This window comes from Xiphophorus couchianus, chromosome 13 (genome assembly GCF_001444195.1).
Source record: "Xiphophorus couchianus chromosome 13, X_couchianus-1.0, whole genome shotgun sequence".
NCBI lineage: Eukaryota > Metazoa > Chordata > Actinopteri > Cyprinodontiformes > Poeciliidae > Xiphophorus > Xiphophorus couchianus.
This window is the reverse complement of record NC_040240.1, coordinates 22,112,892-22,132,146: the sequence shown is the minus strand read 5'-3', so window position 1 is coordinate 22,132,146 and position 19,255 is coordinate 22,112,892. Positions and strand designations below refer to the sequence as shown.

General features: G+C 37.2%; 2 protein-coding genes across 4 annotated transcripts; both read right to left on the bottom strand.

Moving 5' to 3' along the window:
* Nucleotides 1-913: 913 nt before the first annotated feature.
* Nucleotides 914-6,096, bottom strand: LOC114156006 (triosephosphate isomerase). Its single transcript, XM_028036164.1, has 7 exons — nucleotides 5,865-6,096; nucleotides 4,633-4,756; nucleotides 4,196-4,295; nucleotides 3,611-3,728; nucleotides 2,887-2,972; nucleotides 1,905-1,992; nucleotides 914-1,583 (listed from the first exon to the last, which is right to left on the bottom strand). The coding sequence occupies exons 1-7, from the start codon at nucleotides 5,971-5,973 to the stop codon at nucleotides 1,465-1,467; spliced, it is 744 nt and encodes a 247-aa protein (XP_027891965.1). The 5' UTR covers nucleotides 5,974-6,096; the 3' UTR covers nucleotides 914-1,464.
* Nucleotides 6,097-7,522: 1,426 nt separating this feature from the next.
* Nucleotides 7,523-19,032, bottom strand: gnb3b (guanine nucleotide binding protein (G protein), beta polypeptide 3b). Of its 3 annotated transcripts, XM_028036137.1 has the most exons (10): nucleotides 19,015-19,032; nucleotides 14,310-16,049; nucleotides 12,406-12,522; nucleotides 12,079-12,224; nucleotides 11,252-11,315; nucleotides 10,704-10,860; nucleotides 10,559-10,625; nucleotides 9,361-9,562; nucleotides 8,631-8,847; nucleotides 7,523-8,494 (listed from the first exon to the last, which is right to left on the bottom strand). In XM_028036137.1, exons 3-10 carry the CDS (start codon nucleotides 12,472-12,474, stop codon nucleotides 8,388-8,390), a joined length of 1,029 nt encoding a protein of 342 aa, XP_027891938.1. In that variant the 5' UTR covers nucleotides 12,475-12,522; nucleotides 14,310-16,049; nucleotides 19,015-19,032; the 3' UTR covers nucleotides 7,523-8,387. The 3 variants fall into 3 exon arrangements, with proteins under 3 accessions (XP_027891938.1, XP_027891937.1, XP_027891939.1); XM_028036136.1 differs by lacking the exon at nucleotides 19,015-19,032 and having other exon boundaries at nucleotides 14,310-16,227; XM_028036138.1 differs by lacking the exon at nucleotides 19,015-19,032 and having other exon boundaries at nucleotides 14,323-16,227.
* Between the last annotated feature and the right edge of the window lie 223 nt (nucleotides 19,033-19,255).

Below are 19,255 nucleotides of genomic sequence, written 5' to 3'. Positions count from 1 at the left end.
AAATTAAAAGCCCAATAGCTGTTCTGTGATCAATCCAGGTATCTCTGAGTTTTTGTGGAGGAAAATCATAGGATCTAAATACATGAGCATACATAAAAATGCATATACAGAAAAATTCCAGCTACAGTAGCTAATTAAAAATGCTGTAAAATCTTATACTCAAAGTCACAGATGGCTTGCAGTGTACTTTGAGGAGCTTCAGAAGGCTCGGCTTTCCTGCTCTATTGCAGTTCCTGTTCTTAGTGTTTGCTTCCAGGGTTCAAACGATCACAGAACTGCAGTGCTTCTGAAAATGCAACGTCTCTAAAATTTTCCACTGGGCCAATCTCAAGGCAGTAAAGGTGTTGACAGATTAATTTGCACTCCCACTCATGTGGGATCAGTTTGATGTACAGCTGTTAATACAAGAACCCCCGCTGCTATCTTCACAGTTATTAGAACAGGCAAAATACTAGTGGGGGTCTGCCATGCAGGTATGCTTTTTGAAAATCTGTCAAAATATGAAAAGTCAGCTCAGTTTGTGGGACTGGAGAAATGGGAGATAAGAATTTTGAGGATTCCTGCAAAAAACAACAAATTTGCTCATATTAAAAACTACCAATGTGAGACATAAACATGTTTTTACCTTCTTAAGAGTTTACAGAGGTTACTCACTTGTAGAGAGACAACAACGTAAACATAAATGTGTCAGAACAGGACACTGATGAGTCCTACACCGCTATGGACTGAAACGCTACTTAGCAAGAAAGAAGCCAACACTCCACAAGCAGCATAAGAAGCCATATAGTAGTTTGTAAATGCACTCTTTGCAAAGACCTAATGCAGATATTTGTGAATAAAGCCAGAATGCTTTCCCCAAGCACATTTATGTTAATTGCCCTCAAAAATGGCCCTTATAAAGATGAAACCATTGCAATATGTTTCCACATTTTATTTATTTGCTTCCAGTGTACAATGATCAGTTTCCTGATCGCTACATTTTCTAAAGTGCAACCTGAGCCAGGGTTAAGCTACATACAGTCATAAAGCTTTTAGACCTACCGAGTCACTGACTCTTCACATTTCCTTTGCATATGTTAATGTAAGGGAATTATGTCTACAACAGTAATTATTACAGACTGTGTGTTACAATACAGGAGAGACAAATGTCACAGGAGTGAAGAAAATCACATTATTTAGTAAGTAAACAGACACTGATTGATGCAATTTAAAAAAACTTCACAGGTTAAACTAAGAGCAAGTAATAATGAGGTTGTCCTTTTCAACTTAAAAACTACTGAAGATATGCCAATGGTAATTATATCTCACTTTTTAGACAAATAAGCATTAAATTACATTTAAAGAAACCAACACATTCATGTAAAACAGACATTTGTTTGTGCATGAGTCAGCTTAGTTCTCATAAAACTGCAGTGTGACAGAATAGTGTGAAAATGATCCCAGTTTAGTGATCGTCTTTACACTTTATGCACGTGCGTTGATGATGTCAACAAACTCCGGTTTCAGAGAGGCTCCGCCAACCAGAAAGCCGTCCACGTCGCCCTGAGACGCCAGCTCCCTGCAGTTTGCGCCGGTGACTGAACCTGGAGGACACACCCAGCCAAGAGATGCATAGTGTGAATGAAGCAGTAAGAAAAAAGCTTTGGAGGAAATAATTCTTAAACACAACTGCGAGTGCTGCATTGAAAAAAGCAAAAGACACAACAGTAAAGGGAGACCTACACTTAAAGTACAATGCAAAACTTTAAAAAAATCTTCACTAACTTCTTTATTCTGGTCTTTCAGGAAGAATTCAAAGCGTCCAATTAGACAACGGAAGACGTTGGTTGACTAGACAAGTATATCTATAGCAGCTAAATATAGTAGCAAAAAATAAATATATGCAGTATAACATCACCACGAACCTCCATAAATGATGCGCAGGGAGTCAGCCACATCATCTGATACATTTGCTGTGAACCAAGCCCTCAGCTTTTCATGAACTTCCTGAGCCTAAGGAAGGAATACATATTATATAGTACATCTATCAAGTAAGTACAATTATAAAAATAAATCAGAAATCAGTCTGGCAACGTTCAATAAATCTCTCCGATTCAAATATGAATATAACAATAAAAGCGTTCTTGGAAATATAACACTAAATCTGCATGTTCATGCAAACCAGTTTTTCTACAAGTTTGTGCTTTTATTTCTAGGTTTGGAAGTTTATGTTGCGCCTGTTGTGTGTGTTTTTATTCCTTCACATCTGTATTTACATCAGAGACTTTATTCTTCTTGTTCTTTTTCATTTGTATTGTACATTTTTGTGCTATTCTACATTTTTATTTGGCAGCCCCTAATTATTCTAAAATCGTATCTTTTTTTAAGTTGACATCTAATAATCATTCACATTAGGTCACTTTTTCATTCAGATCTCCACTACCCTTTACAGTTAGTAGCAGTTGTGGTAAATATGTAAAAAAAAAAAAAAACAACTTAAAATAAATGTTATATGTTCTGTTACAGCAGGATAATCTCATACTGAAACTTGGAGAAAAAAATAAACTTTTGTCATTAGTGAATTTATTCTGTGGGGGCAAAAAAAAAAATCTAAGTTTAGACAATAATTGTTATTATGAAATCATCTGGGCCACAATTACAATTAAGTTTTTCCACATGAAGTTTGTCCCAAGACTTTTATGGAACTGCAGTTGTCCATGACTGAAATTAATTTTCACAACCTTTTCTGAACTGGCAGCACAATTCAGAAAAAGAAAATATTCAGAAAACATTTGATCATATTTTTCTTGTTTGATGTTTTATTTTAGGATTAGTTCAGTCTTTTGTGCTTTCTAAGCCTCTTGAGACAAAGCAGCCAAAGCTACTCTGTCCCTTCTTTATTGTTACCTGCTCAGGTGTGGCTGTCTTTCCAGTGCCGATGGCCCAAACAGGTTCATACGCCAGCACCACTTTCCCCCAGTCCGTCACATTTTCTGCAACCCAACATCCCTTTAATCCAGGCATTGCAAATGAAAGCTCGAAGCTGTAATTAACCCAATCTGTTCATAAACGGAGTAATCCGGAAAGCAAATACACAAAGTCTGCAAAGAAACGTTTGCACACAAACAGAAAGTAAAGTTCACATAGAAACGTGTCCTTGTAGCAGTGGGAAGCTGCAGACACAGCAGTGTCTCCTAAAATTTCTGCAGCAGCAGAGTCCACTGACCTATTTACATTTTAAAACAGTGAGCAACCTAGATTCAGTACAGGAGAAAAATGCATGAGGCCAACATGTGACCAGACAAAAGATCATTAATCAGGTTACATAATGTAGAGTAAAATACAAAAAAACTGGTTTGCAGGTTTTGACCAATCGTCCCAATACATTCCAACTTTATTTGTTGATCGTTTCTCATATAATAATATGCCTATACATACAATATTTAATCATCATTGGTCTAGTATAGCAACTTTTATTGTATGTTTTAAAATTGTTTTAAGACAAAAAAAAAGCTAAAGGAAAATGTAAAAACTTAGACCAAAAAAAAAAAATAAAACAAGAAAGGAAAAAAAAAAAAAAACAATAAAAAACTAAAACTGAGCCGGGAAGAAACATAATAGATTTGTTCACCTGCAATAACCTGTGTCTGAGCGTAGATGACTTCTTCTGTGGTATCTGCCTCGCGCTCCTCCAGCGTCTCACCGATACAGGCGATCACTCCGAGATCGCTCTCCAGCGCGTGAGCAACCTGCAGATATCATAACTTAGTCAATGCTTTACCTGCCACATCTCATGTATTTGTAAGAAATTCCATTTTGCTTCTGTACAATGACAATAAAGGCATTCTGATACAGAAGATATGACCTGATACCATTATCGCAACAAAAATATTTAAATCCCAGATGTTTTTTTACTAATTTACTAAGAGAAGAAAAGATTTTCAAACATTCAAATTAACAAACAGTAAAAATTATTTGCTCTATTACAGATTTCTTGCACTTTTGATTGTTTCATTTTATGTTTTTTCACAGCACTAAAAAAGAAATGGGGAAAGTCTGAGGAAACAAAATGTGTTTCTAATTAACTGAGGGTAATAAGTTGAAAAGAATCATAAAAAAGGACTTTAACTATCATTTTCTATGACATATAATGACGCAGACAGACATAGCCGTCAGTCTGTGAAATAAACAGTCTGTAGCAGGAATAAAGTTTCACCTTTTGGCCGATTAGCTCATCACTTTCCCCGAACACATGGCGCCTCTCTGAGTGTCCGAGGATCACCCAGTCTGCCCCGCTGTCCTTTATCATGGCTGGGCTGGAGAGGCACAGGGGGGTAAACATGGTGGGGAGTAGGCCACCTCTTAAAGAGCTGGACTGCAACAGATTGTATTTATTTTAACAAAGTATGATTTTACTTCAGAGCTAGGAAATATTGAACTCTGTTTTTCATTTTCTAAAACACATTTCCAATGTTCTCAGAGTTTACCTCCTCCAGCATAGATCTGAACATATGACATATGGGATGACTTTAGGGTTTTTTCATCCCTTAGTTGATTAAAAATAAAAAAGGAACCACTTGTATGAAACATAAAATCAGTCCGAACCGTGTTTGCTTTTTATTTTACTATTTTGTCTCTCAGTGGCTGACACACCTGATCTCGCCTGTAAATGCTCCTTTAGCCACTTTGTAGCAGTTCTGGGCTGAGACCCCAATTCTAGGATCCAGAAGGGACCGAGCAAAGTCCAGATAGATGGAAGGAGCAGCACACACCACCTCTGAAAACAATACAGAAGAGTTATCCGTTTGTTGCTTTTTCTTCTCTGTAAGAGCAGTTTCAAAGTAATGTAATTTTATAAGGATCATAATTGCTAAAACTTGCTTGATGCTGTGTAGAAACTAGGCATTATTCTTTATTATTTATGAATTATTCACAATTTTCAATCCTGGATTCATTATGCGTTTACTCAAAATCTTTCATATGTGGCTTTTTAACCCATTACTGGTAAACCCTGAGAAAAATAATAGAGCTTATATTTAATGAACTTTGACAAAAGAAAAACAACAAAAAAAGAACAAAAAACATTTAAAAAATCCCCACAGAGCTTAGATTAGTAAGTAAGTAAACTTTAATTTATATAGCATCTTACATGCACCAAAATTTAGCTCAAAGAATTTAAGTTAATATAAACACTAGTGATATTGATCATTATCTGTAGAAGCGTAGAGAGGAAGGAAAATGTTCAGTGCACTAAAAAATTAAATTTAGTTCTTGCTTTTAGAAATCTGAAATGATGCATCTTCTAGGATGGGGTGAAATAGCTATCCAGAATTTTTTGTTAAGAAATTGCATTTAAGGTGCTCTTTTTGCAATTAATTGTTGTTTTTTTTACAATAAACAATTAATTGCATAAATGTTAATTACATTTACGCTTATAAAAATGTTATTATAATAGTTATCAACCCTAGTAACAAGACCCCTGCAATCAAATCCTAACAAAATATATTTATATATATTTAATATATTTTAAAATATATATATATATTATTCAAATATGATTTATGTTTTCTAAAAGTAAAAAAACAATAATAGATTTTATTCTGTGCTCCATTTATACTCATGGTCTGAAAGAAACTGTAGGTTCTTTCATGTAGAAAACATTCTCAAGAGAAGTGCAAGTAATTGAGTAAATGTACTCAGTTACTTTCCAATACTTAAAGACAGAAACGTCAGAGGACTTTTTGCAAGTCATCCTGATCACGACTCCACCTCGAGCTGCATCCCTATATTTATTTAACACTTTTATTTAGAAAACACAGCTAATAGCGGATAATTATATGGGAGCGTTGCATCTAACCCTGCAGCCGCTCATCAGTCACGGTTACCGGTCTGATCGTCCAGGCTGGCGGTGTTCAGAGTGGTGATCAGCTGTTCCAGGCTCTCCTTATTTCCGTTCATCTTCCAGTTTCCCCCGACGAAGAACCTCCGTGCCATGGCCGGTTGCTGGTGGTTGATACCCGGTGAGAGAGGAGATGAAGGCCCCGGTGTTCAGTTCAGGCTGGTGTGCAGTTCAGGAGCTGTTGGAAATATCATTACCAAACATCCGTCTTCTTCTGAGTTGGAATTAAAAGACCGACGTGGATCAAGTTTTAAGGGTGGCTATAGCGCCGCCTTCTGTGCGAACAAAAAACTGCCTTTAAAATTTTGCATATTTCAACTGATGTTGTAAAATACATTTATTACACCCCCCCCCCCCCCCCCCCGCCCCCCACACACACACACAAATCTGAGACCATTAGGCTGGTTGAACTATTTTAGAATAATAATGTACATTTCTCATCTGAATTTTTATGACTGATTGATTAATTTTTCCAATTACCTATATACTGAAAGGCAAGTGAACACATTAATTAATACATCATTGAAAGTTTTACCTGAAATGAAAATGAAGTGATTTTTTTATTAAAAGAAAGCACATTATAATGAGATAAGAAAATACAAACAAGTCTATACGCTTACATCTTCAAAAGCTTTATAATGAGGCATAGAAAAACCTTATTCTGGTTGGTGACAGTAAATACAAACAGCTTCCTTCACACAGCTGAGATCAACTAGTAAAACTGAGAAGCTTCTTTTAATGCCACAAAAGGACATGAAAATGAAGCATGTGGGAATCGGACACTCAACTGCAATGTTTTCATCCATTAATTTCTATACCCGTTTGTACTTGAAGGGTTGCATTGAAGCCTGGTGCCTATCTCCAGCAGTCATTGGGCGATAGAGGACAAACAGCACACATACTGTATATGCAAGCGCAAGTTGGAGAAACCAATGAAGCCAACAATGTGAGTGGAGGAAGCTGAAGTACCCAGAGAGATGAACAAAAAAGCAAGTTATTGGGAATTTTGTTTAGCCAATATTCTACATTTAGTGAAAATTTTAGAGTGCCAGTCTAAAAGTTGCTCTGTTAACAGGCTCTCCCAGATGAGTTGTGGATCTCTGCAGCTCCTCCAGAGGTACCATGCAGCTATTGGCTGCTTTTCTGATTAATGTTCTTTCCGTTCTCAGAAAATGAGCTTAACAGAACTGTGTGAGCTATTAGGCTAATTCTTTTACAACATACCACTGCTTTAAATTTCTTTCTGACCTTTCTGCTATGTTCCTTGTTCTGCTGTTCTATAATATTGTCTAAGAAACATCAGTGGCCTTCACTGAAACAGCCATACTCAAACTGAGATTAAATTACACACAGAAGCACTCTGTTCACAGTGTAGGCAATGTAAGTGCTTGCACTAGATTTAATTTAGAGTTAATATGTCAAAGGAGACTGATTAAAAATGCAGACCACAATTCCCAAGTTCTTCTGGTGAAAAATTTGAAAAACTCTGGTTTTCCATTTCTATTTCAGTTAGATGCTGCTATGTGTTGCTTTGACATAATGAAAATGCCAAACACATTCAAGTTTCTGGTCCTGATTTGGAAAAAGTTCACTGTTGGAGCAGCTGCGTTTGGGAACAGAGACAAAAACAAACAAACTCCAACATAACGTTAATGCAGAACTATTTATTAGAAAGATTTTCAGGAAACATTTTTGCCTTTTGTACATTAGAGTTGAACACTTGCACAATAACTACAGAATGCAGCTGGGCTGAGGGGGATGAAATTCAGTTTATATGGTTTTACAGAATGTTTTTCTGATTAGACAGCCGCCCTGCAGCCCAGTCTACCAGCCTGCTCCCAGACTGAAACTTTCTTTTTTGGGGGTTCTTCACATCCACCCTGTGTTAAACTCTGTCTGTTCTTAGGAGGCGAGCAATGATGACTTTTTGCAATATATTTACACTTGGTGTGTGTATAGTCTGACAAAACAAGTAAAGAAAAAAATACACTGTACATCAACTTAAGTCTAACTGTTGCATTAATTTATACCTGATCTATGGAAGTTCAGGGCTCTTTTACAGATTAATGTTCTCGAAAAAAAAAAGTTATTCTATAACTTTGTCTTCAGTGCTTATGCCTTTGATCTCCTTTTATTGACAAAAACCTCTATGTGTTTCTGATCCAGAGCTTTTTTTTTTCCTGCTCTGGCAACATTTAGATTAATTGTGCTATTTTTAAAAACGTGTTTCGTTATTTAAAATGACAACGCTGAAGTTCTTCTGCACATTCAGCAGAATGCATCGCGCATTGTTTCCCTGGTGCCATTTACACAATGAGGCTCATTCACAACCACTCATATTTTGCATACATTATTAAGGAAGAAGAGAGGAAGATAGGAAGAGGAGGCCTTTTTTTATTCATGCATCCTCCTTGTTTTTTTACAGTGTCTCCTCTTTCCTTCATTCTTTCCTCCTCATTTCTGCTCCTCCTCTTTTCTTCCAGAGATGTTTTCCTCCCACTGAAATGCCTCAGTTCCACAGTTTGAGGAAGCTGTCCCAGGATCCTGTGCATACACCCATTCCATCAACCGGGACGCCGGTGCAGCTCACCCTATTGTCATGGCCAGAGAGCACACCTGCAGGACAGGGGTGAATTGCAAGTAAATAGATGATAAATAGAGTAATAATCCTGCACTTGTCTTCTTGTTTGTGTACATTTGAGCTAACACATCCATGAAGTCATGACCATAGTAACACTAATAGAGCTCTCACCGACTTTCTCGCCCTTCAGTGAGTCCCAGATGTGGCAGTTGAAGTCGTCATAACCTGCAAAGATAAGGCGGCCAGAGTTGGAGAGGGCCAGAGATGTGACGCCAGCGTTCAGGCTGGTGTCCGTGTAGTCCAACACCTCCTGGTCGGAGCGCAGGTCATACATCTTGCAGGAGCAGTCATCAGAGCCTGTGATGATGGCATTTCCACTGGGGAAGTACTGAAAGTGGAAGAAAAAAAGTGAAAGTGTTTGAGGAAAAGATGGCAAAGATTAGCGTAATATGGAGCTGCGAACAAAGATTTGTGAAGGATTTTGTCACATTTAAGTGTTTTAGATTGGAGAATGATAACCAGAGGATAAACAAAATGCAACTTTCTAAACCAGCAGGTCCCTGAGTGAAAAACTAATTGCTGTCTTAGACCCAGTGGTGCCCAAAGTCGGTCCTCAAGGCCCCGCAATCCTGCATGTTTTAGTTCTGTCCCTGGTTTAACACACCTGGATCCAATGATGGCTCATTAGAAGGCCTAAGAAGAACATTGACATGCTGAAAAGGTCGTTACTACCAACAGGGAGAGAACTAAAACATGCAGGATGCTGGCCCTCGAGGCCCTCAAGTCTTTAGAAAAAGCGTTTTTGCACTAGGACCTTTAAACATACTTGACATTGACCTACAGACTCTATTAAAGTTAAATTTCTTGATTCTTGTAAAACAAACCATCAAACAATCCTCACAGCAATGGCGTTGATGTCACTGGTGTGTCCAGAGAAGGTCTGCTTGCAGGCTCCTTCCCTCAGGTCCCACAGCTTGGCCAGAGAGTCGCAGGCTCCTGAGATGAACATGTTCATGTCCGGAGACAGGGCCAGCGACATGCAGTCTCCGATGTGGTTGGTGAAGACCGTTTTCTGCTTGCCCGTCTCCAGGTCCCACAGGCAGCTAGGACAGTTAAGAAGGATGGCGTGTTGGTGGCATTTTGAATCTAATTATTAGGATTTGTGTATTTGTTAAATGTGAGCACAAATTATATGTGATACAGTAAAACCAAACAAGCAGTCAGAAACAACACATTAGCAGAACACACAAATAAAAGGATTATGTCTCGCCAATGGCACAGCAACATACTTGAAAATTAATATAGAAAATAAAATAATCTTAATAAATCATAAATCCATTGATATTAAGTATCATTATAATGTATTGTGAAATTAATATAATATTAAGAGGGTACATAAAATAAAATAACATTTATATAATTTACATAATAACTTGTTCTATACTGAAGAAGAAACTAACTAAAACCGGCTAAATATGGAAAGCAGTAATTGCAGGTTGCAACTGTTTGCTTTTAAATACATATTTATTTCAGTTATTAGAGCTATGTCAAAGTTGAATAAAGTAAAAAAATGAAAGTAAATTATTTAAAACCCATATTGATTACAAAATGTTTAATTTTCAAGTATGTAAAAAATCCATAAAGGTCAGATTGTTGTCATTATGAATGTTTACTAAAAAGGTTTTCACTTTTACAAATGATCTAAGAGACTAATAAGGATTTACTTTTATTTTAAACATCAATCAAGTCTAAATTTATAATAGAGATATATAACCTTAGTTTCCTATTTTCTTTGTCATGTGAACCAAAATTGTCAAGTCTAAACTTTTTGCAGGCCCAATTATTTGTTTATTATACATTTTTAAAGACTAAAATATCAATCAAAATTATATTGCAACTTTTAATCCACCCAATAACAAAGTAAACATTCAATATCTTAATTAAACCAAGAAAGTATTCAAATGTTTTGTAATTTGCTTCCCCACTTGTCCTGGGAAAGCTAGTTTCATCATTCTTGATTTACAGTTGTGAGCCGCGCAAAATCCATCCACAAATGGCTCCTGGATGGATAAATGAGTTTTTAACTGTAAGAAACTCACCAGGTGGTGTCACCAGAAGCTGTCAGGATCTCAGAATCACTAAGGAAACGGCAGCAAGACAAGTAACCTGTGTGAGAGACACAATTTTTTTTTTAAAGTGGGTTACATTAAAGTTTTTAAGATAGCAGAAATGGCTTGTCCTCACCTGTGTGTGCATCCAGCTCCCTGAGGGTCTTGGGGCTGGCAGCCTTAATGTTATAGACTGTGCAGATGTTATCCAGACCACCGCTGGCCACCAGGTTACCAGAAGGAGCGAAAGCGACACTCATCACCCAAGCAGACTTCAGGGGGACAGCAACCAACTGAGGAGAGAAATTCAGGACAGTTGTTGAGTTCATTCAGACAGTCACAGGTTTTAGTCACCAGTAACACTTAATCAAACTTATCGTTTAGGTGTTTTATGTTCTATGTCTCGTCAATATGTCCTCCATTCAAACTCACAGAACAGTAAGGGGAATTCACTAACTTAACTTTCAATTAGAAAGTTTATTCAAGTCAGAATTTCTGCAAGCATGCAAGCATAATATATATATATATATATATATATATATATATATATATATATATATATATATATATATATATATATATAATTTATACCAAACTGTTCATAAGAATTTGAAACAAGGCAATTAACAATAAGTCATTAAGCAACATAGTTCACACTTGATGAAATACTGGCCGTGATCCTACCTTGTTTCCAGTGAACGTGTCCCAGATTAGAAGCTTGCCATCCTGTGATGCACTGACCATTTGCCTTAGAGAGGAACACAGCATCACTGTAAATACAGCTGGTTTTTAGAACAGAAAAACAATATCGCAGTTAAGAGCTTGCACCCAGGAATTGTTGTTTTCTACCTTCTTGTGACCTTCAGATAATTAAGAAAATGGGTGGATGGATGTTTTTTACAAGAGCATGTGGGATCTGACTAGAGTCAAAATGTTTTGAAAATATTTCTTTCAAGGAATAATTATTTCTCAACAATGCTCAATGTGCTGTCTGAATTTGAAAGCTCTGAAATAAGTTACAAACTTTTGCAATAACAAACGTGGTATCCAGTTCAACAGAGAAAAAGTAAAAGTGATCATCTTAAAGAGCAGTTTGTGTTTAGAGACTACATTTTTTTTTACTGTTTAACCCACCGGTTATATTTTTTAAAATATATTTTTATATAAGGAGTTAGAAGATAGTGAGGACACATAAAAAATAGAGCTTTAAGCTCCTGGTTATAAAATAAAACCTTGTTTTCCCTCATTCTCTTTTTAAAGAGAAAATAAATAAAGATGTTTTTTATTTACGTTGATGACGCTCCACCTGAGTTACTGAAGTAAATCACAGAAATAAGATTTATTCAAATGTCAAATCGTGACATTTGAATAAATATACTTTCTCTGGGGGGAAACGATTAGTTTAGCTCAAATCATAGTTTTGGCTATTATTTGAGCTAAACAAATAAATCAAACATTATGAAAAACGGGCACAATACTCAATAAAAAGTTAGAATTTCCCATCCTATTACCTTGAATCTTCTGACCAGTGCATGGCATAGATCTTTGCCAGGTGGCCTTTGAGTGTCTTTCGGAGCTTCAGCTGGACCCGGCCCACAGAGGCCACGCCATTAGCTGCTGCTGTCATGGTGGTGTCGTTCGCGGCCTTACGCGCCGCCTAGTGGACACATGAGGGAATACATATGTTAGAATAAACAAGTTTGAAGAAATCTTGATGGATAAACGATGTAATGAAAGTCAGACCAGATGAAAATACCCTGATAAAGATATTGCTTCCTGTCTGAAGGTTTTAAGGAGTTTCTACAGGAAGTAGTTTGTCTCATTCAGGAAATGCTCACCTCAATCTGAGCACGGAGGCCATCACACTCCTTTTTCAGTGCATCCATTTCAGCTTTCTCAGCTGCCATGATGACAGTCGCTGGAGGATGTTACTGATGGAAGATGACACAATCACTCTGTGGCAAAACAGAGTACAAGAAGGAACAGTAAGGTAAGGAGGAAATTACACACAAAAAATAAATTATTTACTTCATAGAGCTTGATATATCACTCTCATTTTACTAAGATAAATAAACTTCCTTTCAGCTGACACAGCAGCAAATTACACTAACATCTTCTGACTTTTCTCTGGATCAGTGAGTGACCTTGATTTATCCATCTAGAGTGGTTGGTTTCTGCTGCCCCATCCAATCACAAACATCTGATTCTGCGGATGTAATCCAAAACTGATGTTATAATCTTGACAGGTCAAATAATGGTAAGTAGGATAAAATAGGGAGGTATGAAAAAGAGGTCAAAGTAAATATTTTATAGAAAGAAGAATAAAGTGAGGGGAAAACGGTGTCAACCTTTTAACTTCAGGATTCTGAGTCCTGTTATCTGCTCATCTGCTGGACATACTTAACATTTGAAAAAGCTGTTTACCTGCCTAGACATTAGTAATAATCATAAATATAAGGTATTCATTCAGTCCCTTCTGTCTTTGTCAAACAACATATGAAGGGTAAATGTCAAAGAAGAATCAAAAATTCCCAAAACCCTTGCGTGCAGAAGTATACAGTATGACTAATACTCTGTAATGGGATACTGACGTCTGACAAATTTAATGCCAAGAACCTGCTTACACCCTACTGAGGCCGACGTTCAAGGCTAAAATCAAATACGTTCGCAGGATTTTTACATAACATATATCGTTTTACAGAGTATCATATTCACCTTTTGTCCTAGTTCTATTAAAAATGATATTTCAGGAACTTAAGAAACAAAAACACAACTTGCATGCTGTATGCAACTCATAGATAACAGAACAGCAAGAAATTGTAAAGTGTCAGCAGAAATATGAACTTGTTGAGTAGGGAAAAAATCCAGAGTGTTGCCCTCCTGACCCCAGCATCTTGCTAAATGATAAAACATGACTATCATGGGGATGAAATGGATTGCTGGCCTGTCTACTGCACATGTGGAAGACTGAACCTGTGACAGAATGAAGGGTAGAAGATGGGAAGGCAGGAAGTGGAGTAGTTTCGTTGTTGAGGGGGTTTCTGAGGTGGGTTTGCTGCAGGGGTTTAAATCCTGGAGATCTCAGAGGAGGCTTTATGGCCAAATCTCTTCTCATCCGATTACTACTCTTTACCTCGGGATCAGGGAAAGAGAGAGGTGATGTGGAAGATGATGAAGAAAGAAATTGCTCATTTGGAGTCAAAACCATAACCAGCACACAGGTAGAGTGTCTTAGATCCAGCACATAAAACACCTAATGTGTTTAATGTGAGTTCTACTTTTCTTGCTTGAAAACACATGATATAACCAGAAATTCTCTTCATAAGAAAAAGTCTTGCAGAAGAAATCTTAGAGGCAGGAATTGGTTTTAGGTTTGGTTATATCTTTGTCACCTGAGACTAAGATCTTCTTTGGGTGCTTGTTTTTAATCCAAACACTGACATCAAAATGATGAAAGCAGTCACAGGATATTAAAATGAGCTTATCTAGTGCTAGCTTGAAGCTATTGGAGTGGTTGCTTGGATGAAGACAAAAACCATTAGTGGCTCCTTGAGAATTGTGGAAGAATTATATTCCTGAAATCGGTGAAAGAAAATCACAAAATGGAGATGCAAAAAAAGATCTATGGTTGCCACAGTTTGCCTGCATTTGCATGGCGAAGCAATGTTGTTTTTCAAACTTACAAATCTTCCTTTAACAGTAATGGAACCACCTGCCCAGAAACATGCAAGCAGAAACTCACCTTTTCCACTCACAGTTAGGACCTTGTCTCCTGCAACCGGGCAGCTGCTGGTTCTAGTCCGGCTCTGTGGTCCCTATGAGTTTAGATTCCACAGTCCCAGGTTCGCCGGCTCCTCTGATGCTCTACCCAATGTAGACTGCCGATCTAGCTTCACCTGCAAAAAAACTCTCTCTTTCTCCTGCCCTTCCTCCACTGTGAAGAACAGATGAGGATTGGAGGGGATGAAGGAGATAAGGGATAAAGGGATGAAGGGATAAAGCACAAAGATGGAAACAGAGAGGGAAGGAGCGAGACTGAGAGAAACAGGGGGAGGGAACGTGGCAGAGTGCAACAGGTAAACTGATTGGAAGAAAAAAAAAGAGGTTACGAGGTCAAATGACAAAACAGGTGAGGAACCAAAGGAAGGCAGGAAGTTAAGTGAAAAACGTAGATGAAAACCTGAGATTCGAGATTTGCAAAAAATAAAGTAATTTCTTTTTCTTTCCAAACACACAGGTGATTCTGAATAGATAACAATAATTCAAACTTCCTTTGAATTAATGATTAACCTTTGGAGAAAACAATAGAAATGGACAAATGGGCACCATTGAATTACCTCTTAGGTGTTTTAACCATCAAGTCTGTGCAGTCACTTGTGTTTTTTTGTTGTAGGCCATGTTTTTCATGACTACGGGGGTTGATTTTACAGTTAGTTAGGAGCAGAGGTTGACAAGGGGCGAATTGGTTTGGCAGAGCTAATGAGCTGAGCCTGGTTAATCGGGGTTGTATGAGATATCCGGGGATGGGCAATCTCGTTAGGGAATTAGAGCGGGTCGGGCTAACCGTGCGTCACACTTGACTTGCAAAGGTAGGGACGAAAAGTGGATCAAGAGTCAACTGTGGCATTGTGCCTTTTTCAGAAAACTTTCAGGTGATCTTTGCAACTGAAGAGATGTGCTGCAAGAAAAAGATATGCTCTCAGAACCTGTCCAAAGTGATGAGGTCTTCATAAAAATCTTCATTGCTCCTATAAGCACTCCAAGACTGGATGGCACCTGGAGAATGTAAAGGCCAACAGGAGAGCAGGCGACCAGGGGTTGAGCCATGTCCCGATGTGAAGTGGAGAAGGTTTTGGTTTGATCTTGTTTGGTCTACCCCTCTGGCATCTCGTAATCTGACTTGCAACGTCAGGAGGATTTGCACTCTTTCTTCCAGGAAATCTGGGTGGGCAAATTTAGAGGAGGTGGGGCAACTAATGGTAATTAGATCACCTCTTTTCATTAAAGAGGAAAGATGGAGGTAAGGATTGGGAGCCCGATACATGTTTGAATTCTTGAATTTTCACTTAAAATATGATTTTCTGCCAATGGCTACGATTCCAGATAAAAGTGCATATTTTGACTGAATATTTTAAAAATATCGAGCTAAAAAGAGAATGCAAAAAAGCATATATTCTGGGAGCTAAATCTAAGAACATGTTTAAATCATTCCATAATCATTTTACCAATTAAGCTCTAAATGAAACAAGTCTTTTTGGACCTATAAAATTTAATCACAATATAAATTTATATCACACATTTTGGGAAGTGCAATACTGCATTTTTAGTTGAATATTTTCTACAAGTCTCAATAAAAAAAAAAAAAGTAAGATCTAAATCTCTCAACTGACCCAATTCTGTGTCCCTGGGAATGGATGTAGTTTGGTGTGGAATGTCAACCCCAGAAGAAAAGGAAAAGGCCCAATGATGGTGCTGGTTGATGCTGGTAAGAGAGAGTGATTATCCACAGAAATATGAGTTTGGTGTTAACTGAAAGGTCGCTCAGAGACGAAGAAGTCATCATCGAAAAGCAACAACAAAAATGTGAACTATTGAATCAACTTCTCAAGGAATCACGAGGACCTCTGAATTAGTTGCGCAGTGGTTTAAGGACAAAACATCTATGCTTTGGAGTAACTATGTCAAAGGCCCTATTCAGTTACAATTTTGGTAATTATTTCCTTAAAAAAGGAGCATAATATGTTAGCCTATGTCATGTTCTCAGATAGTGTATTTAAGTGATTATGTTTTTTTTTTTTACAAAATCTGCAAGTCTGGCAGTAATCAAACGTTGGTATGGCTAGTGAAACTGGTTGAAAGACACAATTTATCACGACTATTTCATGATACAACAAAGAGACATGCCTAAATTTTGTATTTACTCTGGTTGTCTTTATTTGTTGACTTTCTATTATAAACACCAGAACACTAGCAAATCAAGTATGGACATCATCAGTTAAGACTAATTGTATTCTCTTGAAAGTGTTCCAGCTGGCTCTTTGTTTGCCTAAGACGTTAAAACACTTGTGAAATGTTTATCTCTTTCCTCAGGCTCACGTGATGCAGTCTAAAAATAAAACCTGTTGCAAGTCAAACTAAACTCTTCCCGAATGAGCACTTTATGCATGTTTGTCTTTAGCATTAAGTTTAATCTGATCACAAAACCTTTGTCTCAGTGTTGCACTTGCTGTTCTGTGATGTGATCCTTAAAGGTTGAGTGAGTCCATGAACAGTTATCCCTTTTGTTTCCGTGTTGAACTGGCGATCCATCCAGAGTAAGGAAGGAAACTGAACCATCCCTCTGTGCTTTTCAGGTTCTGGATAAGTTGACTAACACAGTACATTTGATTTTTGACAAGAAAAACATTATTATAATAAAGTAATCTGTCTCTAGAACTTTACATACACCTCTTTATCATTCCACTTTTGGGAGAAAAAAGAGAAATTCACAAGGAATGAAAATTTAACTTCTTTATCTTTCCACTATATTGGTGAGAGATGAAGTTGCTCAACTTTTAAAATTGCATCACAAAAAAGCTTTAATACCAAAGTAATGTAAAACACAAATTCACATAGTGTACTTGGTATAACTACTCAGTATATACACCAATATACTGTAAATAGTGTATATAATAATATAACAATAACAATATAGACGCTGTATCAAAAATGTAATTCTTGGGAAAGACTACCAAGAGCAAATTAAGTTGGAAACCACACATCAGATACAAGAAAAGTTTCTAAAGGTGTCTCAATTATTAAAAAGGCTAAACATTTCTTAGAAAATAATGTATAGCACTTATTATATTGATCATCAATGTTGCTCTTGTGAGTTTTTGTATAGAAATTTGTGGGAAATATTAGTTTACTCTATCTTCTCTCCAAAAACATGCTGGGAAAATTGTATATAAAGTAGGATCTTTTGATCATGCCTTCCTTATTCCTTATCCAAATTGTTGACTTTTTCTTTATTTTGTAAAACCTTTTGGGGTAAAACTTCTATATAAAGCCAATAAAAATGCACTACCTACAAATATTTAAAATATTTTTACACAAAGAGAAGAGGTTAAATGAGGGGCCGTGGTAGCTTCAAGATGCAAGTGGTGTTTGTGTGTGTCTATATGTGGAGTTAAACTTTGGAACTGACTGGGGACACAGTTTAAACAATGTCCACAGATTCTTCAATTTAAATCAAGATATAATGGATTAGTCACAAGGCTGTTGGAAAGGAGGTCTGATGGTTGGTAATGTGGGAGTAAATGTTTTCCTTCATCCTACGTCTTTCCTATGTCTTGTTGTTCCTTTTGTTGCTGGTTTTCTTTCCATATTTTACAGTGCAATATATTTATTTTTCTTTCTTGTTTTTCATACCAAGTGCAAAGAAATTACATCATATTGTGTTGTAATGGGTTTGTAATTGGCTTGGAATAAACAGTAAAACAGAGCAAGCCAACAAATGCTTTCTAACAGGAAGGTGAAATGTGAGTCAAATGAGCGCTGTGCCCTTAATCTGTTTAACAAAAAATTTAATTTTTTGGGTGAAAGCAGATTATTGCATTTAATATCTACATTTCATATTTTTTTCATGTAAGATGTCAAACAATACTGTTCTTTCTTAGCTGACTTAGAGCAATGCGGTATTATTTTTAGGTTTCTTAAAGCCATTGGCAAAAATTCCTATCTCTTCTCCAAGGTAAAGATGCTGACTCTGTTTTCTTTTGTCAGTCGATTAACTTCCTGAACAGACATAATAAAGGACAACAGAGCATCCAGTTTTCTTAGTGATAGAGGGAGGAAATGATGGCTAGACTGGTAAAAACCCATCTACTGTCAGGAGGAAATTTGCATTGAGGAAATTTAATATCATGCATCAATTTTAGAATGTTTTTAGACTTTTTTTTTTTCAAAATAAAATTGTCAAATAATTTTCTCCCTTAGTTGTAGAGAAAGCATGAATACAGCAAGCAGTAGGTGCTGCGTTAAAAGTCTTGTGGCAATGATGCATTTCTCATTACAACGAATCTGAGCCCAATTTCCAGAAACAGAACTGAAATGGCGATTTCTTGCTTCATTTGTTTCACAGTTTGAGTGAAGAGCTGCTGTGCTGCTCTATCCCACTCTCCTGCAGTAAGTCTCAAACTGTAATCCAGGCTAATGAACTGGGACAGAAGAGGGCTATCTTACTTCCTGGTATCTCTCAGTTGTAACGAGCTCAGGAGTAAAACCCTGCACTCTAACTCTCTCCCCTTTTGGCCTCTTCATTCAGTGACGCTCTTAGTCCACTTTGAGAACACAGAGAGAGGACAGAGTCACACGGAAGACGGGATGTAAGTCTCACAAAGGGATTTAGATTTGTTTTGTGTAAGTAATAGGCAAGTGGGACTTTAAAGAAATGAAATATCATTTACCTGCAGCCTCCTGCAGTCATTAGGTGAGAGGCGGATTACACCCTGGAAAGGTCATCAATCCATCACAACAGAGAGAAAGACACAGGACAAACAACACACTCAGACTTAAAGACCAGCTAAGAGACCAACTAACCTAACAGTAATGGTTTTGGACTGTGGGAGGAAGCCTGTGGATTCAAACTGCACACAGAAAGACCCGGGCTGGGATTTGAACCCAGGACCTTCTTACTGCAGTACCAGT